This window comes from Sphaeramia orbicularis, chromosome 1 (assembly GCF_902148855.1).
Source record: "Sphaeramia orbicularis chromosome 1, fSphaOr1.1, whole genome shotgun sequence".
Lineage (NCBI taxonomy): Eukaryota > Metazoa > Chordata > Actinopteri > Kurtiformes > Apogonidae > Sphaeramia > Sphaeramia orbicularis.
The window spans coordinates 39,965,561-39,990,813 of record NC_043957.1 but is presented as its reverse complement, the minus strand read 5'-3'; the positions used below and the strand labels follow the sequence as shown (position 1 = coordinate 39,990,813).

General features: G+C 39.0%; 1 protein-coding gene across 6 annotated transcripts in view; it reads right to left on the bottom strand.

Annotated features, from left to right (window-relative positions):
• Positions 1 to 20,891, bottom strand: part of kdm4c (lysine (K)-specific demethylase 4C) — a 31,193-nt gene extending 10,302 nt beyond the window's left edge. For 2 of the 6 annotated variants that reach the window (XM_030147420.1, XM_030147436.1), the window contains exons 1-17: positions 20,671 to 20,891; positions 18,297 to 18,463; positions 17,716 to 17,891; positions 17,118 to 17,232; positions 15,606 to 15,799; positions 12,390 to 12,439; positions 10,691 to 10,794; positions 10,335 to 10,472; positions 9,920 to 10,113; positions 9,370 to 9,605; positions 7,178 to 9,228; positions 6,960 to 7,071; positions 5,622 to 5,806; positions 4,228 to 4,459; positions 1,857 to 1,933; positions 1,368 to 1,423; positions 1,115 to 1,223 (exon numbers count right to left, since the gene is read on the bottom strand). In XM_030147420.1, coding sequence (XP_030003280.1) covers positions 1,115 to 1,223; positions 1,368 to 1,423; positions 1,857 to 1,933; positions 4,228 to 4,459; positions 5,622 to 5,806; positions 6,960 to 7,071; positions 7,178 to 9,228; positions 9,370 to 9,605; positions 9,920 to 10,113; positions 10,335 to 10,472; positions 10,691 to 10,794; positions 12,390 to 12,439; positions 15,606 to 15,799; positions 17,118 to 17,232; positions 17,716 to 17,891; positions 18,297 to 18,440 — 4,173 coding nt within the window. In that variant the 5' untranslated portion in view covers positions 18,441 to 18,463; positions 20,671 to 20,891. The remainder of the gene's footprint in view (positions 1 to 1,114; positions 1,224 to 1,367; positions 1,424 to 1,856; positions 1,934 to 4,227; positions 4,460 to 5,621; positions 5,807 to 6,959; positions 7,072 to 7,177; positions 9,229 to 9,369; positions 9,606 to 9,919; positions 10,114 to 10,334; positions 10,473 to 10,690; positions 10,795 to 12,389; positions 12,440 to 15,605; positions 15,800 to 17,117; positions 17,233 to 17,715; positions 17,892 to 18,296; positions 18,464 to 20,670) is intronic. The other 4 variants (XM_030147411.1, XM_030147400.1, XM_030147392.1 and 1 more) reach the window with 4 other exon arrangements.
• Between the last annotated feature and the right edge of the window lie 4,362 nt (positions 20,892 to 25,253).

Here is a 25,253-nt window from a genome sequence, read left to right as displayed (position 1 = left end):
GAGTCTGTAGGAGTGCGAGTGGTCTGCAGATGTCTGAGGTATCTGACTGCAATAATCTTAGTTTTACAGATGCTGTCTAGAAGAAACAGCAAATACAACATTAAAAAGCTGGTGTGTTATTCTGAGTATAAAAGTTTGCTCAATTCATTATGAAACTGGAGGAACAAACAGACTATGGTGGAATACACCAGTGTAAATAGTAACAATCATGGAACACTAAACCCAGTGTAATGCAAGAACCCTTAAATCAGAGGGCATTATGTTATATTACAGATACACTTTATTGATTTGCAGGAAGAAATTCACTTTTTCCCCCCCATCAAGAAAAACTTAGTTGGAAAAACAAGAACTTTTGTATCAAGTGCCAAAAAAGTTATAGCATGATGGGTTTCAGTTAATTTACCATATACAACACTGTACATCCTGCAGTGGTTGGCACATCACACTGATGACACTGAATATACTGCAGCTACTTTGACTTAAATTACTATTATGTTGAGTTAAGTTAAAAACAGCAAATAGTCTATATTAATTATAATAAATGTAATCATCACCTTAATTTTCAGGGTGTTTTTGGCTATTTCCTGGACTCTGAGCCCATGTTTTAACGGGTAATTCATGTTTCTTAAAAAGCTGGAGCTCCCCTTTACATACCATTAAATAATAATGCATTCCAGAAATGAATTTCTTTGTTATGCATCTAGTGTTAGAATGTACCTTTCCAACACTTTAGTTTGTGCTGAGCTATCGTGGTGCCTGCAGCAGAGAGCTAACTATAGTGGCAGCATGTCAGGTCTGCTGAGACAAACTCCAGCTCTCTCATTAAGCAAACACAAACTCACATATACACACACACACACAAAATAATTGCACAAATATACACACAGACACAAAACTTCCCATATAAAGACATAGTCATACACACACACAAACTCCCAACTCCCACCCACCAGTGGTTAATTATCTAGCTTTGATTGCGGGCATGTTCGTCTCACATTGTTAATTAGAACTGTGAACACTTCATTAATTAGACTGAGCCAGTCCTCAAGGACCTGGGGAATTCCAGCACTGCATCTGTGTGTGTGTGTGTGTGTGACCGTGTGTGTATCTTCACCAGCTTATATCGTTGCATGGGGATCCTACTGGTGTCAATGGGACTCCTCTTGGCCTCATCGCTGAACCTTGCCTCTGGCAGTGCTACTGCACACATCACATGGGCCCATCTATACATACACACACAAACCACACAAACAGATAAATTAATACACTGAGATGATTAAGAGACACAGACTATTCATCCATCTGGGCTCTGGAGATGAGATCAGATGAGTACACAGAGTTAATCACAGAACAAAAGCTTGTCTTACTTGTCGTTTTGGGTTTTCTTCAGAGCTCCGCCTCTGAGATTACAGAGGCAGCATTCCTGAAAAAAAATGCAAAGAGAAAAAACTGAGCCAAAATTGTGCAGATAATGTACCTACAAAGCAATGTTCTGTAGAGGTTTTAATCTGCATTATGTGTGGGCCTCAATAAGAAGTGTTTTAAGCTCCATTGTGTTAAAAAGGAAAGTTACTAAATTGGAAAAATAAGACAAAGGCCATTAATCTCCTCAATATGGTCACACTTGTTTAAATAATCATAATGTGTCTCTCCTTCTCAAAGCACAAATAGTGTTCTGCAGTGTACATCACAGCTCTTCTTTGGTATGTTTATGTATGAATTAAACATGAAAAAATGAAGTGAAACAGTGAAAGAGGCTTTGCTTTACATACAACAAACTGTGTACAGTAATCCATTGAGCATCTGTGTGTAATGGCAAACAGACATCAAATAAGTGAAGGGGTGAAATGTCTTACTGCTGTAAAGCTTCCTCCGGTACAACGATCACATGACCACTGTTCACTCACATCATCTGCAGCAACACCATAGCAACCTAGAGCAGGAAGGGATTGGTAAATAAGTATGAGGAAAGATATCAATAAAAGTGACCTCTTCCTCAGATATAATGTTAGGGACCAGTAACCTTGAGAGCAAACAGTAAGTCTGTCATCAGTAACAGAGCAGAATACAATGCCACATCTGCATTGTTTCCACAGATCTCCAATAGATGAAAAGGCAGAAAAGCCTGAGATCAGAGACCTCTGTGGTGTGTGCGTGTCAGAGAATGATTGTGGTTTAACAAGTAAACTAGAATTACCGCCTCACGGTTGTATGCCTCTGCAGTTTACATCCATGCCTGTCCAAACTCATATAGTGAAAACTTCAAGACTTTGGAGGAATTTAATAAAAAGGTATTAAGTGTAATGGGAGTCCTCACTGTTGGCGTGTATGATTAGAATGAATCATTTCCAGTTACAAACATGCTGACTTCATGTAGAGATTTTTTTTTTTTAAACAAAGGAGTACAGTGTTGAATAATGGCTGGAAAAATGTTTAGCCAAAGATTAGCTTGTTTAAAAAGGCTGACTTTTTGGATATGAAGTGCCATTTCATCATTTTATCCCGTTAAACATTTGTCTGAAATATTGTGATAGCTCCATAGTTGCATGAATTCTTGACTATGGCAAAAAATGTGTTTTGTGATTTCATTCCCCTTTGACCATCAAAGTCTAAACAGTTCATTGTGGGGTGCAAAATGAATGTCTGAGCCAACTATGAGGAAATTCTGACGTGGAATTCCTAAGATATCATTGTCCCAAAAATAAGACACAGACAGATGGACCACTTGAAAAAATAATGCCTCCAGCCATGGCCGTTGCCAGTGCCGAGGCATAAAAAGACAATAAGGAGAGGTACATCCCTGCATCTTGGTTTATAAATGTGTCTGTGTGTTCGCCTCTGCATCAAAGAGTTCTTTGTGCGACAGAGGCCAGACACAACCATGCCAGAACTGCACTGGTGTGACAATATGCTCCAGTTTTAGACATTTAGAGAGCTTGCTCTTTGTAACCACCGTAGCACTGCTGACAGACACCTCAAAACATAAAGCGTTATGACAAGCCAGCCAACTTTGTTTTGTTTAGTTTTGGTCTGTGTCCTTGGTATGGCAGTGCAGCATGACGGCCTTATAAAAACAAAAATGCTGGTGGCCACTAACATAAAAACATTTTGATTGAAAAAGCAAGACAAATGCGATTCTTCTCAAAGTTGGCAGCTCAGTAAAATCCACAGAACAGAGGCTTCAGACACGCAAGCTGAGGGAAGTTTCATTTGTAACAAACACTTTGAGTCTGTATACGTGATCATGTCTCTGTTCTTTTCCTCAACTATCCATCACCAAACCAAACATAAAATTTGAGTTCACCTCTCTTTCCTTTCCACAGATTAAATAACAGAACAGAGGGAAGCAACATTAACTTTTACTTATTGTTGGGTCTCAAAACCAAACTTGTGGCTTTTTCATCAGTGTCAAATGACATATATTTCATCTTCTACTCTCAAGACCCCCACCTCCTCAGACTCACTTAACATGTGAATACAGTTAGGCAGACACAGGGACATACACAACAGCTACACTCGCCTGAGTATGAAATGAGGTGGGATCAAGACTAGAGGCAAATGTATGAGGGATTGAAACTGACTTCAGGAGAAGCAATGTCATTTAAAGCTGTGGATTCAGGACAGTGTGTGAGAATAATCGGTGGCTTTCGAAAATGCATGAAATCTGGCTGAAGGCTAAAGATATTGGCTGAATGTGCGTGGATACGGGCAAAGATCTGAAGTTGTTAGAGTGTGAATGAGGGATCAAGATAATGTACGGTGTACTGCATCTCTAAGTCCAGTGGAACAGAAAGGCTCCAGGGGTTATTAAAAGTGTGTGTGTGGGTGGGGAGGGGGCTTGTTGCACAGGCTTGGGGCTTTTGGACAGGAAGTGTGTGTGGTTAAGACAGAGGATTCACCCTCATTCGACTGACGACGGAAATAAAATACACCAAACCGCAGAGGGGAGCGGGGGGGTGGTGGGGGAAACATGAAGGAGGTGAAACATTGAGATGGAGTGAGTCAGGATGTAAACCCACTGACCCTCTTGTAACGACACCAGAAAGACAAGCACAAAATGCCAAAACAAACAATGTGGCTCAGTGCAGTAGGTGGTATATAAATGTAAAGAGTCACCATGAAGTTTAGAAGATATAAGATATATTCACACCACCAATATCAACCCTTCTCCCTCCCTCTCTCTCTCTCTGACATGCACTTATTACTCTGTCCCTTGAGCATACATACTTGCATGGACTTGGAGGCAACAGCCCTGGCAGTAGAGCAGAGGGGAGGTGCCATCTTCCTGCAGCAGAGGGTTAGTGGGAGTTGGAGGGCAGTTCTGCTCTCGGAAAGAAAAGCAGATCTCTGGAATCAGGGGCTTGGTTCTCCTCAGATCTCTACAGGGATGTATGGGAGAGGACGGTGTGGAGTTGTCCTTGGCTACAATATGTCTACTGTCCTCCGCTTTGTCTTCAGCCTGTAGATGAAAATAATGCATATTGTTAAGAGCACAATGGTTTTATATAAGCTACTGGAGACTGTGTAACATTAAGGTGTGTTTATGTGCAAGAAATGAACATGTAAAGAATGTAAATGCGATTCATTTTGGACAGATGCATGTAAGACTGATCTAAATGTGTCCAAAATTTGAAGCTTCTTCCATTGTCATTATAATAGCAAAGACAATCACTATTTGAATACTGGTTTTTATTTACCATTATACACAGCTTGGCCAAAAAAAGCCAGGATTTAAGTAAGAAAGTAAGTAAGAGCTTTCCATTGGATAATTACTGCAGTGATCACGATGTTACAGTTGCAACAAGTTATTTCACCTAAGAGATCAGCAATGAGTGAGTTTTCATTTCTTAAAACAACCATCAGTTTGGTAGAGAGAATAAAGACTGGACTGTGTTTCAATGGAAAAAGGTCATATGGTCTGATGAGTCCAGATTGTGGGGACAGTGAGGTGATCTGGGGTTGCTTCAGTTCTAGGTTTAGTAACATTATGTGTCCAAAAAAATGACAGAAATAAATATTTTGACATTGCATAAGCTTCTTAAAAGATGCTACAGTGAATGTGAGCCACAAACAAAGCTAAAGGCTGTCCAACAAAATATTAGAGGGACTAATGAAACAAAAAACTGTAATTACTCCCTATGCATCAGCACTGGCACAAGGAACATCAGTCTAATGTTAGTGATCATTTTGTCTGTCATAGCTGCCATCTTACTTTAGAAGTGCTGACATTAGTCGACATATGACATGTAGCAGTGTTACAAGTTGCAACTGTATTAGCACAATGTCAAGAAGGTCAAGCATCTGGAATAAATGAAAATCAGCACATGACTCTAAAAGGTGGAATCCAGCATGTCACAATGATTTTAGGAAAACACCAGAAAAATATAACCTGCCATGTAATTATACCTGTCTCACAAACAGATTTGACTTTCTTCCCTCTTGGCACATTAACAGGAGGTCAAACAAAATAGATTTTAAACCTGCCTTTTTGTCTGGCTGCTTGTAGTATTCACAAGTAATTTTCACTGAACCTTCAAAGCCCCAGAGATGGTATCCAGGACAGGCCCAGGTGCCTCTACCCAGAGGCACTACTTGTACATTTGTATTGAAGTCCTCTGTACCTGATAGTAGGGCATGAAGAGTGTGCACACAGCGCAGTATGGCTGCATGGTGGCTGCATGAGCATTGTACTCCCGCTCTGCAGCAAAGCAGCTCTTCTTGTTCTGCCACAGGTAGATGAGGGGCTTTGCCCATGCTTCCATTTCCTGCTCCTCCTCCTCCTCTGCCAAGCTTGCTTCAGGGGGCTCTAAGATGAAGAGGACAATAAAATCAAACCTTAAGCCTTGCAAATATTTATCTATTCAACAGATGCCCCTGCTATGTGACCCACATAATGATTTATGCAAACACAAAGGCAAACCTCATGTGTAGTAGTATGTTCATTAAGTCTATTCTGAGTCCAAGACATGTGTGAACTGAATATCAAAAATGCAGTCAGTTTAATTCTCACAAGATCCATCTAACGTTATTTCTCCTGTAACGTGAAAACATTTTCAATAAACAGGAATGCCACTGTTTATAAAATTGCCCAAATGATTAAGAGTTCTCATCATCATAAAACAGACTTCTGACCCATGGTCATTTCATGGACATTTCTCTCTCAGGGATAAACAAATAAAATGGCTGCTGAATTATTTATACTTCTTAACAACTGAGGAGATGATCAATGTGTCTGTGTGTATGTGCCTCGGTAATTGTTAATTGAGGTTGGTGCCTCTCTCCCTGTTAAGACTATGAAAACAAATCTTGTATCTTTCACTGGTTCATTTTACTGTGGTAGGCCTGAGAGTTAAATCTGTTTGGTTTATGTGTGCATTGACGTCAGAGGAATCATTTTGGGGGACATAAAATGTGAAAAATGAGGAGGGGAAGAGAGGGGACCACAGATTGGAATGGTTATAAAAAGCTACAACGTGGGAGAACACAAATGTTACCTGACATCACTTAGCATGTTGCCAAGTTTGCCATTATCTATAATAGAAAAACACAGATAAGTCTACCAGTTCTGAGATAACTTACTTGATGTCCACAGTAACATTTTACAAAGGGTCATGGCTTTTAACAACGTTGAAAATTTGGTTTTGGTCTGTAAACTAAATTGGTCTGAAAAAACCAACAGCAGCAGTATTCTGGTTCACTGCAACAGAACCAACAGAAGTCAAAGGATCATGGTTTCTGGACTGGTGCCACCCACTATGAAGCAAAACCACGAGCGGAAATGTCCCTGGGTTTTTATGAAAAAGTTCATGGCTTTTGGCTTGCAATAAGGTTCATGTGTCACTGTTTGAATGTTGAATGTTTTAACAGCTGACTTTTAGCAGTACCTTTTAACAAAGTGTGTGTGTGTGTGTGCGCGCGCGCGTGTGTGTGCATATCCCTATTTGTGTGTATGTGCCTACCATCATCACTAGCTGCCTGCTGTTTCACAGCAGTCGGTACAGCCCTTGCAGTAGGTTTCCTGAGTGGGTGCCGCCAGCTTTTGGCAGTCCTCTTGACTGACAGGGCTGCGTACTGAAATGAACAAGACACATAAGCAAGCATTAAAGCAATAAAGCTATCCATTTGTACACAACTCACACAAGACAATACCTTTGATTGTGTGTAAGTGAACACTCACTGCACAAACCTCCCCAGGTTCCAAGCCCGATTCATCACACTCGTCGTTACTTGGATCATTTTCCTCCTCCTCGTCAGATGAATCACTACTGCTTTTGGCACTACTTTGCCTCTCTACCTCTTCTCCATCAGACCCCCCTTCCTCCATATCAGAAACCCCATCTTGTTCTCCTCCTCCTCCTCCTATTCCGAGAGGAGAAACAGGAATATCTGTGAGTGTACTGCCCTCTGCTTCTCTTGGTCTCCCCGACTCCCTGCACAGTGAAAGGGCTTCAGCACCATCTGTTTCTCCTCTGTGGAGCCCATAATCTCCACAAAGCCCCAGGGGCTCAACAGCACCGACTAGAGAGGTGGGCTCAAGCTGGGCCCAGGTGAGAGTGCCCCCCTCTCCTTCCTGATTCTCTGACTCACGAAGGTCCTGCTGGGGGTCCTCCAGGTCTGTGACCTCTTTGCACTGAGGTTCAGTCCACATTGTATAAGGTAGGGGGTCGTGGGTGAAATCAGAAGGGAGTTCTGGATGGAGACTCTGGATGAGAACTGCAGGATTCTGGGAATTGAAGTTTTTCCAAATGCTGTTGCTGGAGAAAGGTTTGGGCACCATATATGAGCTTTGGGAAGAACTTTGTGTAGAAGAATATGTAGTGTGCTGGAGTTGTAATGCTGAATCACTATCAATTTGAGTGGACAGTAGAGGGACAGGAGCTGTCAAATTGTGCGAGATACCAGTTAAAAGAGAGCCTGAACTCAGGCTGAAATCATTGTCCTCTCTTTTTGCAGAACCCTTTGAGTTACCTTTACTTGACAACTCTCCTAAGTTGGGCTGTTGCTCTATTTGAGGTGTAGTGCTCTGAACTTGTGGCCTGCAGCTGCTCTCACCCTGTCCAGGGGTTGGATCCCTCAGCTTTGTATGATCCTTTTCTGCACCGACATCTGCCACTATTGGCATTTTCTGGACACAACCAGATGTGACAGAGTGCATAGCACTAGCGGTTATGTGAACTTCTGTGCCTGACACTACTGCCCCTTCACAATTACATGGAGAATCTGAAAGCCAGTTGTTGGCATTTTTGTTCATAAGTGACTGTTTTGACATCAGTCCATCAGTGTCCTCCTGTTTGGCTCCATGTACAGATGAAGAGCCAGCAAGTGTCTCCCGCTGAAGCACAGGTGCAACCTGGTGAGTGTAAGATCTACATTTTTGGACATCTGTCAGCCCATCATCAGCAGGAGTGAGAGAGGGCATTTCTTGGGTCAGTACAGGTGGCAAAGGGCAGATTCCAACCTTATCTGTTGGCTCAGGAGTGAGATGTGGCATATCCACTGCATTCTTCTGTAACAGAGGAGGGAGAGTGATTTCCTCAGTGTTGCTATTTTTTAAACTGCAGTTGTGTCCTGAAGGGGGAAAAGAGTCACATGATGTGGAACCATTTCCCTCTACTGGCTCAGTTTTAAGACCATAAAGTGCTTCTGTTGTGGAGTGTGAGTTGATATGTTTTGGGTCAGCTGTGTCCATTTTGTCTGTTTTAGTATTGTTTCTACTGTTCTTCTCAGCACCAGTTTCCACTCCATCGCCAGTCTTTGGCGATTGGCTTGAAGTGTCTCTACATGTGAAAACAGATTGGGCTTCAGAGTCAGGAGGGCATAAGCCCCTTTCAGTCTCAGCAGAACTGCTTGTTGTGTGGGAGGATGAGCCAAGTTTTCTGGCCTCCAGGGAAGGAATCCTGAGAGGACAGTCCTGAGAGGTTGTGGGCTTTTGTGGTTCAGAAGAGCATTGCCCTGGCTCATTAATTCCTGGACAAGAGTTGGTCGCCTCAGGACAATGACTGAGTGCTTCACAAGTCCCACTCATGACTCCTGACCCTGGGAGGTGTTGAGGGTCACCTTTCTGAACTGTCTCTGACTTTACTTCTGTCTTTACTGGTGAAGCAGGTGAAGGCAAGGAGCTGGTTTTGGGAGCAATAGCAGAAAAGCTCAATCGGTCACTCTCAACTCGATTTACCTTGACAACACACATCTGCCTGCAAGGACCTGTTGAAGACAAGAAAATGTAATCCACCAAGATAAATAAATAGGAAGAATAATGTTATTTATAGATCTTCTCAATCATGCACTTACTATAATGCCTGTTTGTTTATACTCAGCTCAAAGTTGAAAATGTCATATACCTTTTAGTGCCATCACTGAGTCTCTTACCAGGAAGCTGAACAGAGTTCGGACTCTGGTTGTGCTTTGACTCAGCTTCCCTGCTTTCTATTTCTCTCTCTTTGTCTTCCTCCACCTTTCCTGGTTTGCAGGACCTTCGCACTTTAGGACCAAGTGGACCACTCAGGCTCCTCTTCTTGCTGCTGCTCAGAGCTGAGTTTCCATCCAGCCCAACAGGCTCCTCTGTGGTTCTGAGTCTCTTGGAGCGCATACGAGAGTGGGCACTGCTGTAAAAAAAAAAAAAAAGGCGAGACCAACAGTCTTATCATTGAAAAGCCATGAAGACAATGTGGAATTTAACGATTTAGAAAAAAGGAACATTTGACTTGACTACCGCAGGTCCCAAGACGTTAGCTTTTCACTTTCATTATCCTCAAAGAGAATTTAATTTGCACTGTACTTATACATTTGTGTAGCATTTATTATTACATTACACTACACATTATGCACATAACTTATTCCATTCTATACTATAATAGCAGCAGACTTCATGTCTGTAGAGAAGAGAGAAAAAAACACATCAAGACCAGCAATCCTGTACCCTTTATTTGTAGGTTTAGTTTTTCGGCGCCGCTGCACCCAGCTCTGTAGCTCGGGTGTTGTACTGGGAGTGGCAAGTGTGTGGTCAATAGGTGTTGAATCTTTTCCCAGCATCCAACTGGCATATCGGTCAGGCTGAAAACGTTTCACAAAGGGCTCCATGGATATCTTAACCATGTCCTTGCTACATGTACACTAGAAGAGCATAGGTGAGGGAGAGGAGAAAGGGTAAATATAATTTCAAAAACATAAATATGCTTACTGGTTATGCAAGACTGCACTCATTTCAATGATGTGTGGAGTACAAGATGATAACAACAGTCCTTTCATTGAGGTTTGAGACATTTCATTACAATCAACACTGAGTCCAGTACTGTTCCCATGAAACCCCAATCACCTGGAATCAAGCATGTTACCTGTGTGGCCACTTTTCCATAGTCTATCCAACGGACAGTGGCAAAGTTGGTGGACTCAGCACAGTTGAAGCCATGATTGAAGCCAGCATGGTAGCCATAAGGAAAGGTGATCATGAACTCTCCAGCTTCCTGAGTAATCTGACAATTTATGACAAGGAGGGAAAAAAAGAGGGGAAAACCATTTAGTCAATAGTGAAGACAGTCAACCCTTAGTTTAGTTTTTCATTAAAAATAAGCTCATCTGACAATATTATTGGTAGGAAAAGCTGTGAAAAAAAGTTTGAAAAATAAAAAGAAGTAAAAACAGTGAGTGAAGTACGACTAACAGTGAAATTTCAAAGGGTCTGAGAGCCTACCTTATCAAAGGGAATGCCATACTTCTTCAGTATGGAAGGGGAGATTAAAGTCATCTTGTGACGAAGAAAAGCTTCACATCCCTTGAAGCTGTTGGGAAAAAAGCCTGACAGAAATGCGCACATGCACACACCATTAATAAAGAAACCAAAGCAGTCAAAACAAAAAAAAAAAAAAACAGCAGAAATGAATATAAACATATATATGACTATTCATTACAGCAATATTTTATTTTCATTCACGACCAAAACAACTTAAATTTGCAACAGTTACTGATCTATTGATTAGTTTAAAGAAAAAGGCTAAAAATAATGACAAATACCCACTACCAAGTTACCATGGCACAAAATTATATTTTCATTGCTTTTGTCCTATTGTTTTCCAGGCAAATAGACAATGCACAAAGCAGTGCAAAAAACACACATTCACTTAAAAATGTGTCACTTATCTTACGGTTTTAATGAGCAATCCTTTCAATAATATTTTGCAAGCAGAAAAGATTTATGAGCAGCAAGGACTAGACTTGTTAGACAAGATTTTATGTTAGCGGCTTCAACTGGACAGCTGCTTGTAACAATGTCAACATGTGTTATTTTTATTGTATTTGTGTTCAAGTTCTCATGAGTCTGGAAAATAATTAGCACTGAAACTAGAAACCTAATTACTAGATTTTGCCATATCATTATATGGGTTAAATAGTTAAGGCATGTACTCAGTTGTCTCTCATACTTGAAACAGTTGAGGATTTCACTGTTTGTGTCATTGTTCACACAGGAGATTATGTAGAATAATATGCGGAGAGTCTTTGCACCAAGTGGAGGAGTTCAAGTATCTTGGGGTCTTGTTCACCAGTGAGGGAAGGATGGAGCGTGAGATTGACAGACGGATTGGTGCAGCGTCTGCAGTGATGTGGTCGCTGTACCGATCTGTTGTGGTGAAGAAGGAGCTGAGCCGAGAGGCGAAGCTCTCGATTTACTGGTCAGTCTACATTCCTACCCTCACCTATGGTCATGAGCTTTGGGTCATGACTGAAAGGACAAGATCCCGGATACAAGCGGTCGAAATGAGTTTCCTCCGCAGGGTGGCTGGGCGCACCCTTAGGGATAGGGTGAGGAGCTCAGTCACCAGGGAGGAGCTCGGAGTAGAGCCACTGCTCCTCCACATCAAGAGGGGCCAGCTGAGGTGGCTCGGGCATCTGTTTCGGATGCCTCCTGGACACCTCCCTGGGGAGGTGTTCCGGGCATGTCCCGCCAGGAGGAGACCTTGGGGAAGACCTAGGACACGTTGGAGAGACTATGTCTCTCGGCTGCCCTGGGAACGCCTCGGTGTCCCCCCGGAAGAGCTGGAGGATATGTCTGGGGAGAGGGAAGTCTGGGCATCCCTGCTTAGACTGTTGCCCCCACGACCTGGCCCCGGATAAGCGGTGGATAATGGATGGATGGATGGATGGAATATGCTTTAGTGTAATTTTTCTGATCCCGCTAACTTTAAATGCCTTTGTAAAGGTTTCATCTACGTTTTTACCACCATTACCTCTAATGGTACCTCAAGCTCTTTCATATTTGTGTTTAATCTGCATCCGTTTACTTTGTTTTTTTATAGCAGACCTGTTTCTGTATGCTCCAACTGTTATTTAATAATTATTTAATTACTTCTCACCATTTCTGTGAAGGATATAAAGGGAATATAATCCACTCTTACCTGTAGCCAGACGCTCCAGTCTCTTCCCATGCTCAGGGGGGATGGCGTACCTGTTAAAGACAAGAGACAGGATTATTTTTGACTGTGTGTGAGAAATTCTAAACATGCATTGTTCTTTATTCCTGCACAGTAGAACACACTGATGGCAGACAAGTTTCTAGGAAGATGTTTTACAATTTCAAGACTGCCATCATGTGGTGGATGATTGTAAAAACGTGGTGAGTTTGATTCAGCTTGTAACCAACATAAACATTTACATAACTACAACTAAAGGAAGTAAATTACCAATGTATTTATGCACTAAATATTATGAAATTCATTCATATAAGCTGTTTGGGGTGAGTTTTAACAGTCAAAAGCTGCCAGCTATTAGTAAAATGTTATGTCTAGCCCTGTCTCAGATGGGGACAAAAGAACCATGACTGACCCTATTCTGCATTTTCTTTTGGCACACTGTTGATGCAATCGGAATTTAAACTATTCCCAAAGTTCCCAGCGAGAAACCCAAGGAGCGTGACAGAATTCCCTCAAGGTCTAACTAGGCATTCCATTTGACTGGCACCATCCGCCCTCAGGTCTGTAGCATTTCTATCATCATATCACCTGTCAGCTTAACAGAACAGTGAGAGACAGGGTGAGAGGGGAAGGCAACCTCAGGTAGAGGTGACACAAGGAGTTGGAGGGGATTGGGGATTGAGTAGAGGTGAGACAGGTGCATCTTTAAGCTGTTCTCCTTCAGGGATGAGATGTCAAAATAGCAGCAAGATGAAAGAGTGTATGGCAGTGTGTGTGTGCATGCATGTACTAGATGATAAGGGTATGCATGTGTGGGTATGTGAAGCACTAGGCAGCTTGCTGTGAATGTGTGCGTCAGCGTATGTGTGTCGCTGTCTGAGTATGACACTGATCCCTGTGGGGTTGCAGGGCTCACTGCTCTAATGAGCAGAACTCCCTCCAGGGCTAGAGGGAAAGAGAAATGCAGCAAGCCGAGCAGACAAAGAAATAAAAAGCAAACTCCATTTTGATCTACCTGCATTCTTTACCTCTTTCACTTTATCCCTTTACTATTTGCCACTTCTCTTAAACTACATAACTTTTTCAACCGGTTAGACCTATGTAATACAACTGGAAAAGGAACCAGAAAAGTAATCTTGCCTTCTGTCATTGTAAGTATTTTCAATGAAATTCAACCAAGACTGGAACTTCAGAGAAAAAAAAAAAAATCCAAGAAAAATTCTGCTCTATCAGCAATTCATTCAAACTCATCTGCAAAAGATTCAGGATACATCACATCCGACTGACTCACAGTGAGTAACAATCTTCATTATTGGTTAATTGGTTGAAATATTAGATTTTGTCTTGCTCCACCATGCGGACAGAAATGACAGCTTCCGAGAAATTATCAAGAAATCATCACCATCTGGTCTCAGCTGCTGCGTCTGTTGAACCCACTCTACTGTCACTATTTTTCCAGACTCCCCAAATTATATTCACTTATTGCAGGTAATCACTTCCTCAGGGTGAAAGCAAACCCCCAGAGAAGATGGGGGAAAGTTCTTCCGTTATACATGCCTCCCTATAAATTCACTCTGACACAAAAAAGATGTTAGAGGTGGGTTATGTAATGGATTTACTCCTTCCAGATTTAGTATGTTGTCATGCAATCCTGTACATGTTGCATCATAAGATTGACAGCAACCCAAATACAATAAGTCATAGTCCTAGTAGGAGTAGTGACAGCTTAGACATTTATATATATCCAGTATCACAGTAGCAGCCTCTAGACTGCCTTTACACAACCGATTTATGTGTTTGGTTTGACTTGACTTAACCCTTGCTCTGCTGAAAAGCTCCAAACTATTAAAAATCAATAATATGTAGGATTAAAAGAGCCTTGAGTGAATGATGTGGCCAGGTTCCTTTTTTAATTTTTTTTTTTTTTTTTTTTTTTTTTTTTTTTTTCTGGAACAGTTATGTTGTACTGTCAGCCATACATCATGTTGTTAAAAGTCAGAGGAGCGCAAAGAAGCCAGGTTAGGACTTTTTATGTAACAAGAGTAAGAGATGTAATGAAATATGGATGAAATTTGCAATGACATAGTCATGGTCCTTGTTTTTTTTTTTTTTTTTAAGTGTGGGATATATTTTTTATTATTAATTGCGGTGATGCATTTTGGATTTCAAAACTCTGTGTGTTTTATACTGAATTTCTGATGCTTCTGTCTTTTTCTTTCTCTGTTAACATCTTTGAGCCATATTGGAAATAAGTGCTTTTCATTTTAACATGTTATTTGTGGGATTTTTGTTGTCTTCTGCATGTAATAAACCTTAAATAAAATCAATCAACAAAAAAGTAGCAATGTTTACATGACGCACTGTTCCAACAGAACAGGAAAAATGCTGCAGGGACAATTTTATGCCCTGTCGACACCAAGAGCATCCACAGTGCATCTCCTATTTTAGTTTTAAAAAAATCTGTGTTGCAGTGTTTAGAAACACTGACAGACATCTGCCTGCTGTCTGTTTGGTTCTGTCAGCTACAACATGCCCTTCCCTTATTCATCACACCTCTCTCATTTCCTTAAGTACACAAGACATCACCCTAACCTCCATGCATGTATTATGCCACATACCAGTGATGGTGTATTATGATTGCAGGCTTTAATTCAAGATGGATACTGAATTTCAGTTGATTTTGTCTATATCTCCTATTAGCTACTTTTGTGCAGGTAAATTCTGCATTTTATCATTATACTACTCACTACAGGAGCAGCAGACAAGCCGTTTTTCTAGTTATTTGCATTCCAGTGTCAAGAATTGTTCCCAGCCCCCCTTGTTATGTGACATGCATTTGGGGTACATTAAAATGTTTGGAGATTATTTCAAAGAACTCTGCCAAAAATATAGAGAGGACAGAGATTGTTTCATCTTTTAAAACAAAAACGGATTAGAGTGGATGTACAATGAGATAGAGTAACTATCTAAATGGCATTTGTTGCAATGCCGAAACCAATTAATAATTTGCATAGAAAAGGTAAATGGATGTGAGGAGATAAAGCACCACTAACACCACTCATGATATTAAACAGATACTATTGCTAAATTAAGTTCCTTAGTTTAAATTCATACACAGTTATGTTATCACTGTAGTTCTTTTGCACCATTGCTGCTTCTGTGCATCTTCCCCCTGGACCCAACCCCCTGTTTCACACTAACCAGGACTTGGGTTCTCCAAAGTGGAGGTAGTTGATGCTGTACAGGTCCATATCTTCTGTGTGCCAAGAGAACGTGGTCTTCCACATGCCGAAGTACAGATATGGAGTGTTGACACCCTGGATCGATACACCACAGTCTTCTTCAATGACATCCAAGATTGAGTTCAGGTGGCCAATGTTCCACTCCTCCACGTCCTAGGAGATGACAACCAGCAGTTACACATGGACAATGTTACATTTGTTTAGGGATAGCGTTCTTCACTATTCACTTTCTACCATATTATGTGAAATGTGGTTCACATTTGACAGTTGTTTGAACCTGTTGTATTGTTCTCTGGGTAATCATCTAATCATCACGTTTAGTCAAGTTGATATACAGGTACTTGTTAAAGGTAAGAATCAAAGTACCAAGTCAACTTCTTTACTCGAGTAAATGTACTCAACAGTAAAAATTACATTTCTAGAGGCTATTTCTGTGCAAAACTAATCTCTCTCCATCTATGTCTGTTTTAGTTCACCCACTCTTGGATAATTTAATGCCTTTTCTCTACAGTCACTTCTCCCTCTTTCTGACATTTTTGTTACTATGTCTGTTAGCTGCGATACGTTTTGCCTGTTCTACATCTTATTGTGCCATCTATAAAGACTGAACTCTTCTTGATGTTACAACATACAGTATCTGTCAAATACAGTAAAACGAACTAAAGAGACCACAACTGACAATGTAAGGAATTGAAAGATTTTTGTACAGATATTTGTGAAATCAAAGAAAAAAATGCGTCAGTTAAGCACAGATACCTGAAAAGTCTATGTGAGTGCAGTAACACATTATTAGTACTTCGCACTAGGTTAGCCCTCTTGTGGGAGGGCCCCACATGTACTTTTAGACACATTTGATTTTTCCTTTGAGAAATGTTGCATGTATTTTATCATCTTCTACCACAACAGAATTGCTCTAATCTAAGACAAAATATAATGACCAACAAAAGAAAATTTGGGTCAAAATGTAACTGATTCCTGCAACCTTCAGGATGATGAAGCAATTCAGAAAATGAATTAATTAATTTAATTTCAATTATTACAATTGCATTTTTTTTTATTTGTAAAGCCTTGTTACTTAAATGGCTGCTAAATGATAATTTGTGACTGCTATACTTATATACAAAAATATTTGTTATTTTTGTTGTTCAGTATACAAAGATTATCTATGGAATAAAAGGACAAAGATTGAAACGAGAAACATTTTCAGAATAATTTTAGTTTATTTTACAACTAAAGGGTTAGCCTAACCCTAACCCTACCCCTACATAAAGTTTCAGTTTCAATATGTTTTTGTGAAGCCCCATTTCTACCTTAGTAAAAAAGGGGCATTATATTGTTGGCAGTAAAAAACAAAAAAAATAGTAAAAAAAAAAAAAAAAAGAAAAAATAGAAACGGTGTATTAGAAAAAAAAATAACAGTGCGCAAAATAGGGAGAACAAAAATAAACATTAAAGGATTTCGAAAGCCTACCTCATCATAGAGGCTTCCACTGACATCAGCACCATATATGGGTGAAACAAATGTCAGGTTTTTCCAGTATTTCCTCTCAAGATCTTCGTAGTTTAAGTACCGTGGCGTACAGTACCTGCAGTGATGAAAATGTTTAGGTTAATTACAATGTAATGGGCATCTTGAACCTTGCACAAAAAATGACTGCACAGCATACACTGCTGCCCATAATGTTGGAATACTTTGACTTTCAGGCACATTCTTCTTTTTATTCCTATTTATACCCATCAATAATCACCTTTGACCTGGTGCAGCGATTACATACTGAGTCTGTTACACTTTATCTATCAAGAATAAAACACATTGTCACAATCATTTCATGAAAAGTATTTTATTTTATTCCAATTTCATGGTCTACTGTGCATTTATGAGGGTAATACTTTTACACAACAACATTCAGTCAAAAGTGGGATTTAGAAATTGTGTTACAAGAAATTCTGTGTTAAAATACTTGCTGCAAATATTATGTAGAAGAAAAATTATATCTAACCTGTTACATTTTTAAATTAAACTAATTATTACACTCATTCTAAAGTAAAGAAACATGTCCAATACCCACATGTCACTGTTGGCTAGTCGCCTGAACTCCTGCACACTTAGAGGCTTTTTCTGGATGTTGTACTGAGTGAAGAGCCCTGACTGGCCAGCCACCATCTGCTGGATGGGAGCGTCTATCATCAGATCATCTATGTCATCATAGGTACGTCGAGGTTTCCAGCCTTTAGGAGGAATCACCTGAAAGACAGAGAAGTAAACGACAGATGTAAATAAAAAATACGACTTACCTTATTAGACACATCCAGAAGATCTGTAAGCCAAAACCAATTTAAATGCAATAGATAAACTGCACATTACTGCACATTATCAAATGTCTGTGCTTTATATGCCTTTATTTCTGTCTAAATAAACTGTCAAAAATTATATCAGAGTAAACTTGGTTGCATTAAACATTAAAATTGACTTAACATGCTTGCATTAAACATTAGAGGCCCATTCCATATCTATTTATCAGTGAAAATCATTTACATAGATATGGGGTTAAATAATAAGTGAACTCCATGTTCTGTTTTAAGACATAAAGATGACATTTTTAGTAGAGATTGAAATTTTGTCCATGTTGTGATAGAAAACATCACTGACCTTAGCCAGGCCTGCGCGATGTGCACCCTGAGACTCCATATATACCAGGTACTGGTTGAAGTCCTGGAACTCCTCCATGGTGGGCCTGAAGGTCATAATCTTGCAGTTGGGGTTTGCAGGGGTGTACACCTCTGCCCCCGCCATCCTGCCGCCTCACCTGATCTGAACTGAAAAATAACAGAATATTAATGCACAAAAAAGATAAAGAACTAAAATCACAAAATTTGCAAAGATGTGAAAAACTACTTTCAACGTATATAATGTGTACTGTGTACAGCTGCTAATTAATCAGTTGATTGTCAACTGTCAATTAATTAAATATTTTCACACTTTTTTTTTTATCTATTCTGTAATTCTTCTCTAATATGAAAATTAACATTCACATATTATAATATTCTTTCCTACTCTATTAAAGTACATTGAAAATCTTTGACTATGTAATCTTAGGAATTGTAAAAAGATTTTTCAACTATTTGTTTTAATTTTTTACATTTTATTGGCCAAACAATTTAAAGATTAATCAAGACAAGAACTGAAAGATTAATTAACTATATAAACAACATTGTTTACAATTAAAAAAAAAAAAAAAAAAGATTCACTTAAGAGATTAAATGTGTTAAATTTTACACACTTTAATAAGATGAATTAGAAAACAAAAGACAAAAGTGCTGGATTGCTGGTGTTTTCAGTGTATTTATAAAGTGAAATTAAACACTTATATTTGTTTATGTACAATTATACAATAGATTTATACATTTTCTACTAAAAAAAACTGAAAAGTGAATGTATTATAATATACAGATAGTGTTCTGAAGTAGATCTGGAGCTGAGACAAATATGCCTTTTGACTCTTACCCATTCTTTTATTCATTTACAGACCTTCCCATTATGACTTAAGGCTGTATCTTGAAAACTACAGCTGACCACTGTTTTATACTTAATTTTTCTTTATTCGTGATTCAAACTTGTGAGAGTGTAACTACTTTTATTCTAGAAACATTTTACTAGTAGACCAGTGTAAACGGTAACTGCAGCCATACATGCATGTTTTATGACTATAAAATATTACAAAACATTTTCTTTTTTTTTTTTCTTATTTTCCAGTTGCATAGTGACATCTTATAAGCCTTCATTTTTTTTTAATCAACAGTCCCATCAACCATTATAAAATCTGAGCACATTCTAGCGTTACAGGTTTGCCACCAGGATTCAACCAGTTCTGCTTGTTACAAGTGAACCACTAGATGGAGGCAGAGATTCAACAGATTTGATCCTCTGATCCCTCCTGATGCCAACAACCCTTTACAGATTTTTGTCCCATCCACCTCCACCCATCCCACTCCCAACTCTGACTTTACTGTGCAGCCAAACAAAGGATCACAGTGCCCCATCACAGGCTGTTGCGGTTTTAAACATGCATTATTTCATACCGCTCCTTCTCTACAAACCACATTACAATGGCGTGCGGCCCGATTATGTAACATTCAAATTACAGGTTGAAATAAGTTTTTTTATTACTAAAAATCTGCTGCAATCTTCATGTGCTATGTCTCTATATTATCACTCTTTGTCCAGATTTTAACCATTACTCCACATTGTTTAAAATAATTAGCATTTTTTTTAATCGTAATTCCTTAATTTAAAACAACATGTTGAAACCCTCTGATAATGAATCTCTGCTGAATTACAGATTAGCGTTTATTATTGCTTGAGCCTGTCTGTAGCTTAGCTGATCTTTGTTGTCTGCCAAAACAGCTAACTAGCCAACTAGCCTACGTTTTGTTATGATGCCGAGTAATGGCTGAACAAACAGCGCAGCTCGTTAGCTAACCTGCCTAGCTGACTTCTATTTAAAGCTTAGGCTCATTTGTTACTATTAAAATGGTTAATTAAATGTGAGTTCATGGCACCAAAGTCAACAGGAGCTGGAGTTAGCACTAAGGAAAGGCAAAACACTGCTAACTATGTAGCTAGCTACAACATAGCTAACTTCTTAATATACGAGTCAATGGGGTTTAAATGCCCCTCGCACAGTGGCTGCAGGCAGGCCCGTAGCTAGTTCGCTGTGTGACTTTGTGTGTTGCGACTCATAATATCTGTTATTTATTCAACAACAAAGTATTATCTCTCCTTATTTTGCATGTTTAGACATAGACACATGGGCAGCAACAAAGCACACCGTTTGAGATGTCCCTTGGCATGACCAACTACAGGTAGGTAGTGCTAATGTTAGCTGTTGATAGCCTAGCTAATTCTGCACAGGAATAACAAAATGCACACTGCTTTTTAATACAAACGGGCACCAAACCGGCCCCATACGTCACATTCAGCTTAAATATACATGGAATTAGAGCTTAAGTGTGTAGTGTTTTACCTTGATACGGATAAAGTCGTTCTGTTGTTGTTTATCCCCTTCCTTGTTCGTCCAGCTGATTCACATGACAGCTGCTGTGGAAGCTGCTACTGCTGCTTCGTGCCGTGGAAAGTAGCCTAGCGTCTCCAGATTCCCTCTACTCTGCATCAGCCATGGATCCGGGTCCTATACGTCACAGAAGCACTGGCTGATGGGTGTCGGACTGATCCATGCACTGTGAGATCTGCGAATCCGTCAGCGGGTGACTCGTGCACTGGAATAAAACCAGCGGTGTGAACACGTGACATGAGGATGATGATGGACAAGACGAACTACACTAAATACTGACCGGAGCTAATAGATCACGAATCATTGTAATTAAAACAATATTATATATATTTCAAAACTACTGAATTCTATTTTTTCTTAGTTTCTTTATTAAGATTGGTTTTCCTTAAATATTAGTATAATTTTTGTTAAATCCTTATACACCTTTATTGATTTAAACTTGTGCAACCATTTTCTTAAAACCAGCAAGTTGTGGTTGCTTTAATAACACTGGTCAACAACAAATTTATTGTTTAAGTTTTTTGAGCTGATTTAGGATAATTTTGGTGTGCTGAATCCTAAAATCACATTAATTTTGCTCAATCAGGTCAACTTTCTGAACTATGCGACATATTGGCTTTTTAACATTTTTGCTTACATTTATGGGCATTTTCACATCATATGATACAAAATTCTCTCATATTTCTTGCAATAAACAAGTTCTGAAGATTTTACTTTTGCCAATTTATGATTAACGTTTTTTTTAATATTACAGGTGAATGAAATGGCTTCGACTAGAAGATCTTTCAAAAATAAGCCTGACGTATTCTGCTACATCTGCGGTGAATACACCATTGAACCTAACAGGAATCAAGTCACAAGTTTCATAAAGTGTGCTTACCAATCTTATTTTGGTATTAAACTTGGTGACCAAGACAAAGTTTGGGCACCACACATGGTATGCAAGTCATGCACCGAGTATCTGCGTCAGTGGACCAAAGGCAAGAAGAGTTCTCTGAAGGTTAATAAATACATCCTGTTAGAAAATGATTTTTTTTCTCTTAAAACCTATTTTGGGTGAGAACTATATAAAAAATCAACTGATAAAGTCACAAAAATGTAATCAATTTTGTGAGAAGATCAAATTTTTCAAAATCAAATGAGCAAAAAAACCCTGACCTGATTGAGAAAAACAGATATCATTTTTGGATTTAGCGGTGCAAAATGGTCCTAATTCAGTTGAAAAAACCTAGACAACTTGCAAAAAAAATTTTTTTGTAACCCAGTGTAATTAATGTGAAAACAACCTTTCTTAACTCATAAAGACCCAAACATCCACCAGTGACCAAAAGCATCTACTAATCTAAAATGTTTAATAACTTTAGAGCCACTAATCCTATCAATACATGTAAATAATTGGTATAAAATACAGTTTGTCATCTTTTCATGGTCATCAGATTTGACCCATTTGGATGTTGAGAGGCTCTGTAGTTACCATGGAAACACTATCATCTTTTACAACATTGATTCACCAGTAAAACCCATGCAGTTGGATCGATGACAGTGGATGTACACACCTGGATTATGTTCAGTTAATGATATATTTTACTGAAAAGTCACTTTTTCTCAAGTTTTCTCTGTTTTTGATATGATAACCCTCAAACGTAATCTCAGCATGATGATTAAAGTACATGATTAAAAAAGTAAATTTAGCAAAATATCAGACTTTCACCAAAAAAAATGCCAAATGGAGAGGATAATATTATGAAGAAATGGTGATAAATCACTTAAGAAAGGTTAAATAGCGAGAAAAATGTATTTGGGAATTGACACATAAGTAGCACTGGGTCTTTATGGGTTAAGCATAAGCACTTTGATTATGTAGACCAAATGATATGACAATTGCAAAAATGTTGTTCAGGGGTTGTCTTGTCTTACAAATGCAAACAAAATGTAATAAAACAAATAATTAAGAATAAGAGAATAGCTTCGTCTGACACAGTCTACATAAATGATGTTGATATATGCATCTTTCCTAATGATGATAAACAAATAGATAATTATTTATGTTATTACCTGTTTATTAACATAGATCCCAATGAGGAAATATGGAGTGGCAAATCACACAAATCATACAGTTTTGTGTTAGAAATCAATAGGCCTAATACACAGATGAGAATGGGAATTATTATATAGTTCAGTGGCTATTGGTAGAAACAACATCCTGTAGTGCTCTTCATCAGCACCCGTCACTCCAGAGACCTTTCTAGTGCAGAGCCAGCCTTCCTGATCTCTGATTAGTTTTATGCTCTGCCCATGTAGTAAAGAATATTGCACTGGTCTCAGCAGACTTGTGAAAGATCTGCAACGCTTTGATTAACACATTAAATAATGATGTAGTTTTCAAGACCGGTCTTGGTCTCGAGACTGGTCTTTGAGACCAGTTTTTTTGTGGTTTCAGTCTTGTCACAGACTCAACTCATGTGGTCTTGTCTTGGTCTCGGACATAGCAATCTCGATGGGATTTGTACAAAAACTGTATCATCACAGAATAGTATCACTGTTTATTACACACCCTCTTCAAATGCAACCAGTCAGAAGCATCTAGTTTAAAAACATGTTCCATTGTGTAAGACTTAATATGAACATCTTCCTCGTACATCCCATCTCTTTCCCATGACGAGTTCTGATAAACTGGTCATAGGAGAGGACAGCTGAGAATATTATTTTCCATCAGGTCTAAAGGGAGTGTTACATTCATGAAATATAGGCGTAACGTGTAACTATGACAAATCTGAGTGATTTAAAATGAAAGACATAAGGACAATATAATAGAAAAGATAACATGAATTTGATTTAACTAGTCTCGACACTTTACAGTAATGCCTTTTACTGTACAATTGATTTGAGTAATGATGTCATGTCGATTCTAACTCTAGTCTGTTTTCGGTCTTGATCTTGGGCTTGGTCTCGACAAGGCTTGGTCTTGGACTTGCCTTAGTGTGTCATGGTCTTGGACTCGATACCCTTCGGTCTCGGCAGTGTCTTGGTCCTGATACCCTCTGGTCTCGGCAGTGTCTTGGTCTTGATACCCTCTGGTCTTGGCAGTGTCTTGGTCTTGATACCCTCTGGTCTTGGCAGTGTCTTGGTCTTGATACCCTCTGGTCTTGGCAGTGTCTTGGTCTCGGTCTAGCTTCGGTCTTTTGTCTACAACACTAGCACTTAAAGGATATAAACTTCCTTGCGAAGAAGAGTCTGCTATGACACTTGCCATAATTTTGTGTCAGTGTTCTACACATGGCGTTGATCTTGGTCATTCTGAACTCTACAATCATTGATCAACTGGCAACTTCTGCATTTCTGAAAACTTTTCAGAAGATTGACGAACAAATTGTAAATGTACTTTTTTTTTTTCTTTTATCAGTTTGTTGGTTACCTCTACCAAGGAGGTCTTGTTTCCACTCATGACTCTTTGTGAAAGTGTTTGTCTCTCAGCAGGATTACTCCATACTGATGTGCCAGGATTTATGAAACTTGGTGAGTGGAGGAACCCATTAAATTTAGGTGCAGACTGAGATAAAGAGACAGATTTTTAATTTCAGGATGTGCAAAAACTGCCCAAAATTAAATGAATGTGATGGTCAAGATAGACATTTTTCCTAAGGGTGGAAAACTATTGAGTATTCTTGACTAAAAACTTGGTCAAGTTTTACAGCTTGTTAAGTATGAAGGATTTACTAGTGAGTTATAGAGATAGTCGACCAAATGTCCATAAGATTTCATGGTGAGAATAGGCCATTAGCCCCTTGCAGCTGTCGGAGAATTGAGTCATCACTTAACAGCTGCTGGTGGCTCTAACTCCTAAAGAGCTGAGATTTAGCCCACACAGGCTGCAACTTATATAATTTAAATTTAGTCTATTTATTTAGTGAGTTATACAACATGCTAGGGTAAAGCAAAGGTTGGGTCATTATTTATTTATTTATTTATTTATTTATTCATTTGTAAGAAATCCATTAATTAATTTCAATAGCAACTACAAACTGTGTTTCCTTATAAGTGAATGGGCCAACAGCTAAATTTATGACAAATGTACAGATGCACAAATTTTTATTTTTTTTTTAACATTAAGAAAGTCAAGAATTAATGATATAAAGAGGAGTTCGAAAAAGGTGGAGAATGAACAAAATGGATGCACTGTTGAGGACCTCATTAATGTAATATATTAGGATGAAGCAGCTGAGAGTAGGTTATTGAGAGAAATGAATAAAGTACATGAATTGCAACTAGAACTGAAAGGAAGGGAAAAGGGATAAAAAAACAGATTTAATGTCATATGTTGCCAATGTTATAAACTGTACTGCTGAACTCAGGTTGCACTACAGGAGAAATCAGATAAGATAAGACAAGACAAGACAAGACAAGACAAGACAAGATAAGATAAGATAAGATTTTATTGATCTCACCATCTGGAATTTACAGTGTTTACAGCAGCAAAATACAGAAAACAAGGTGCAGAAAACAACAGAACATTCAAGAGTGAAAGAGGAAATATA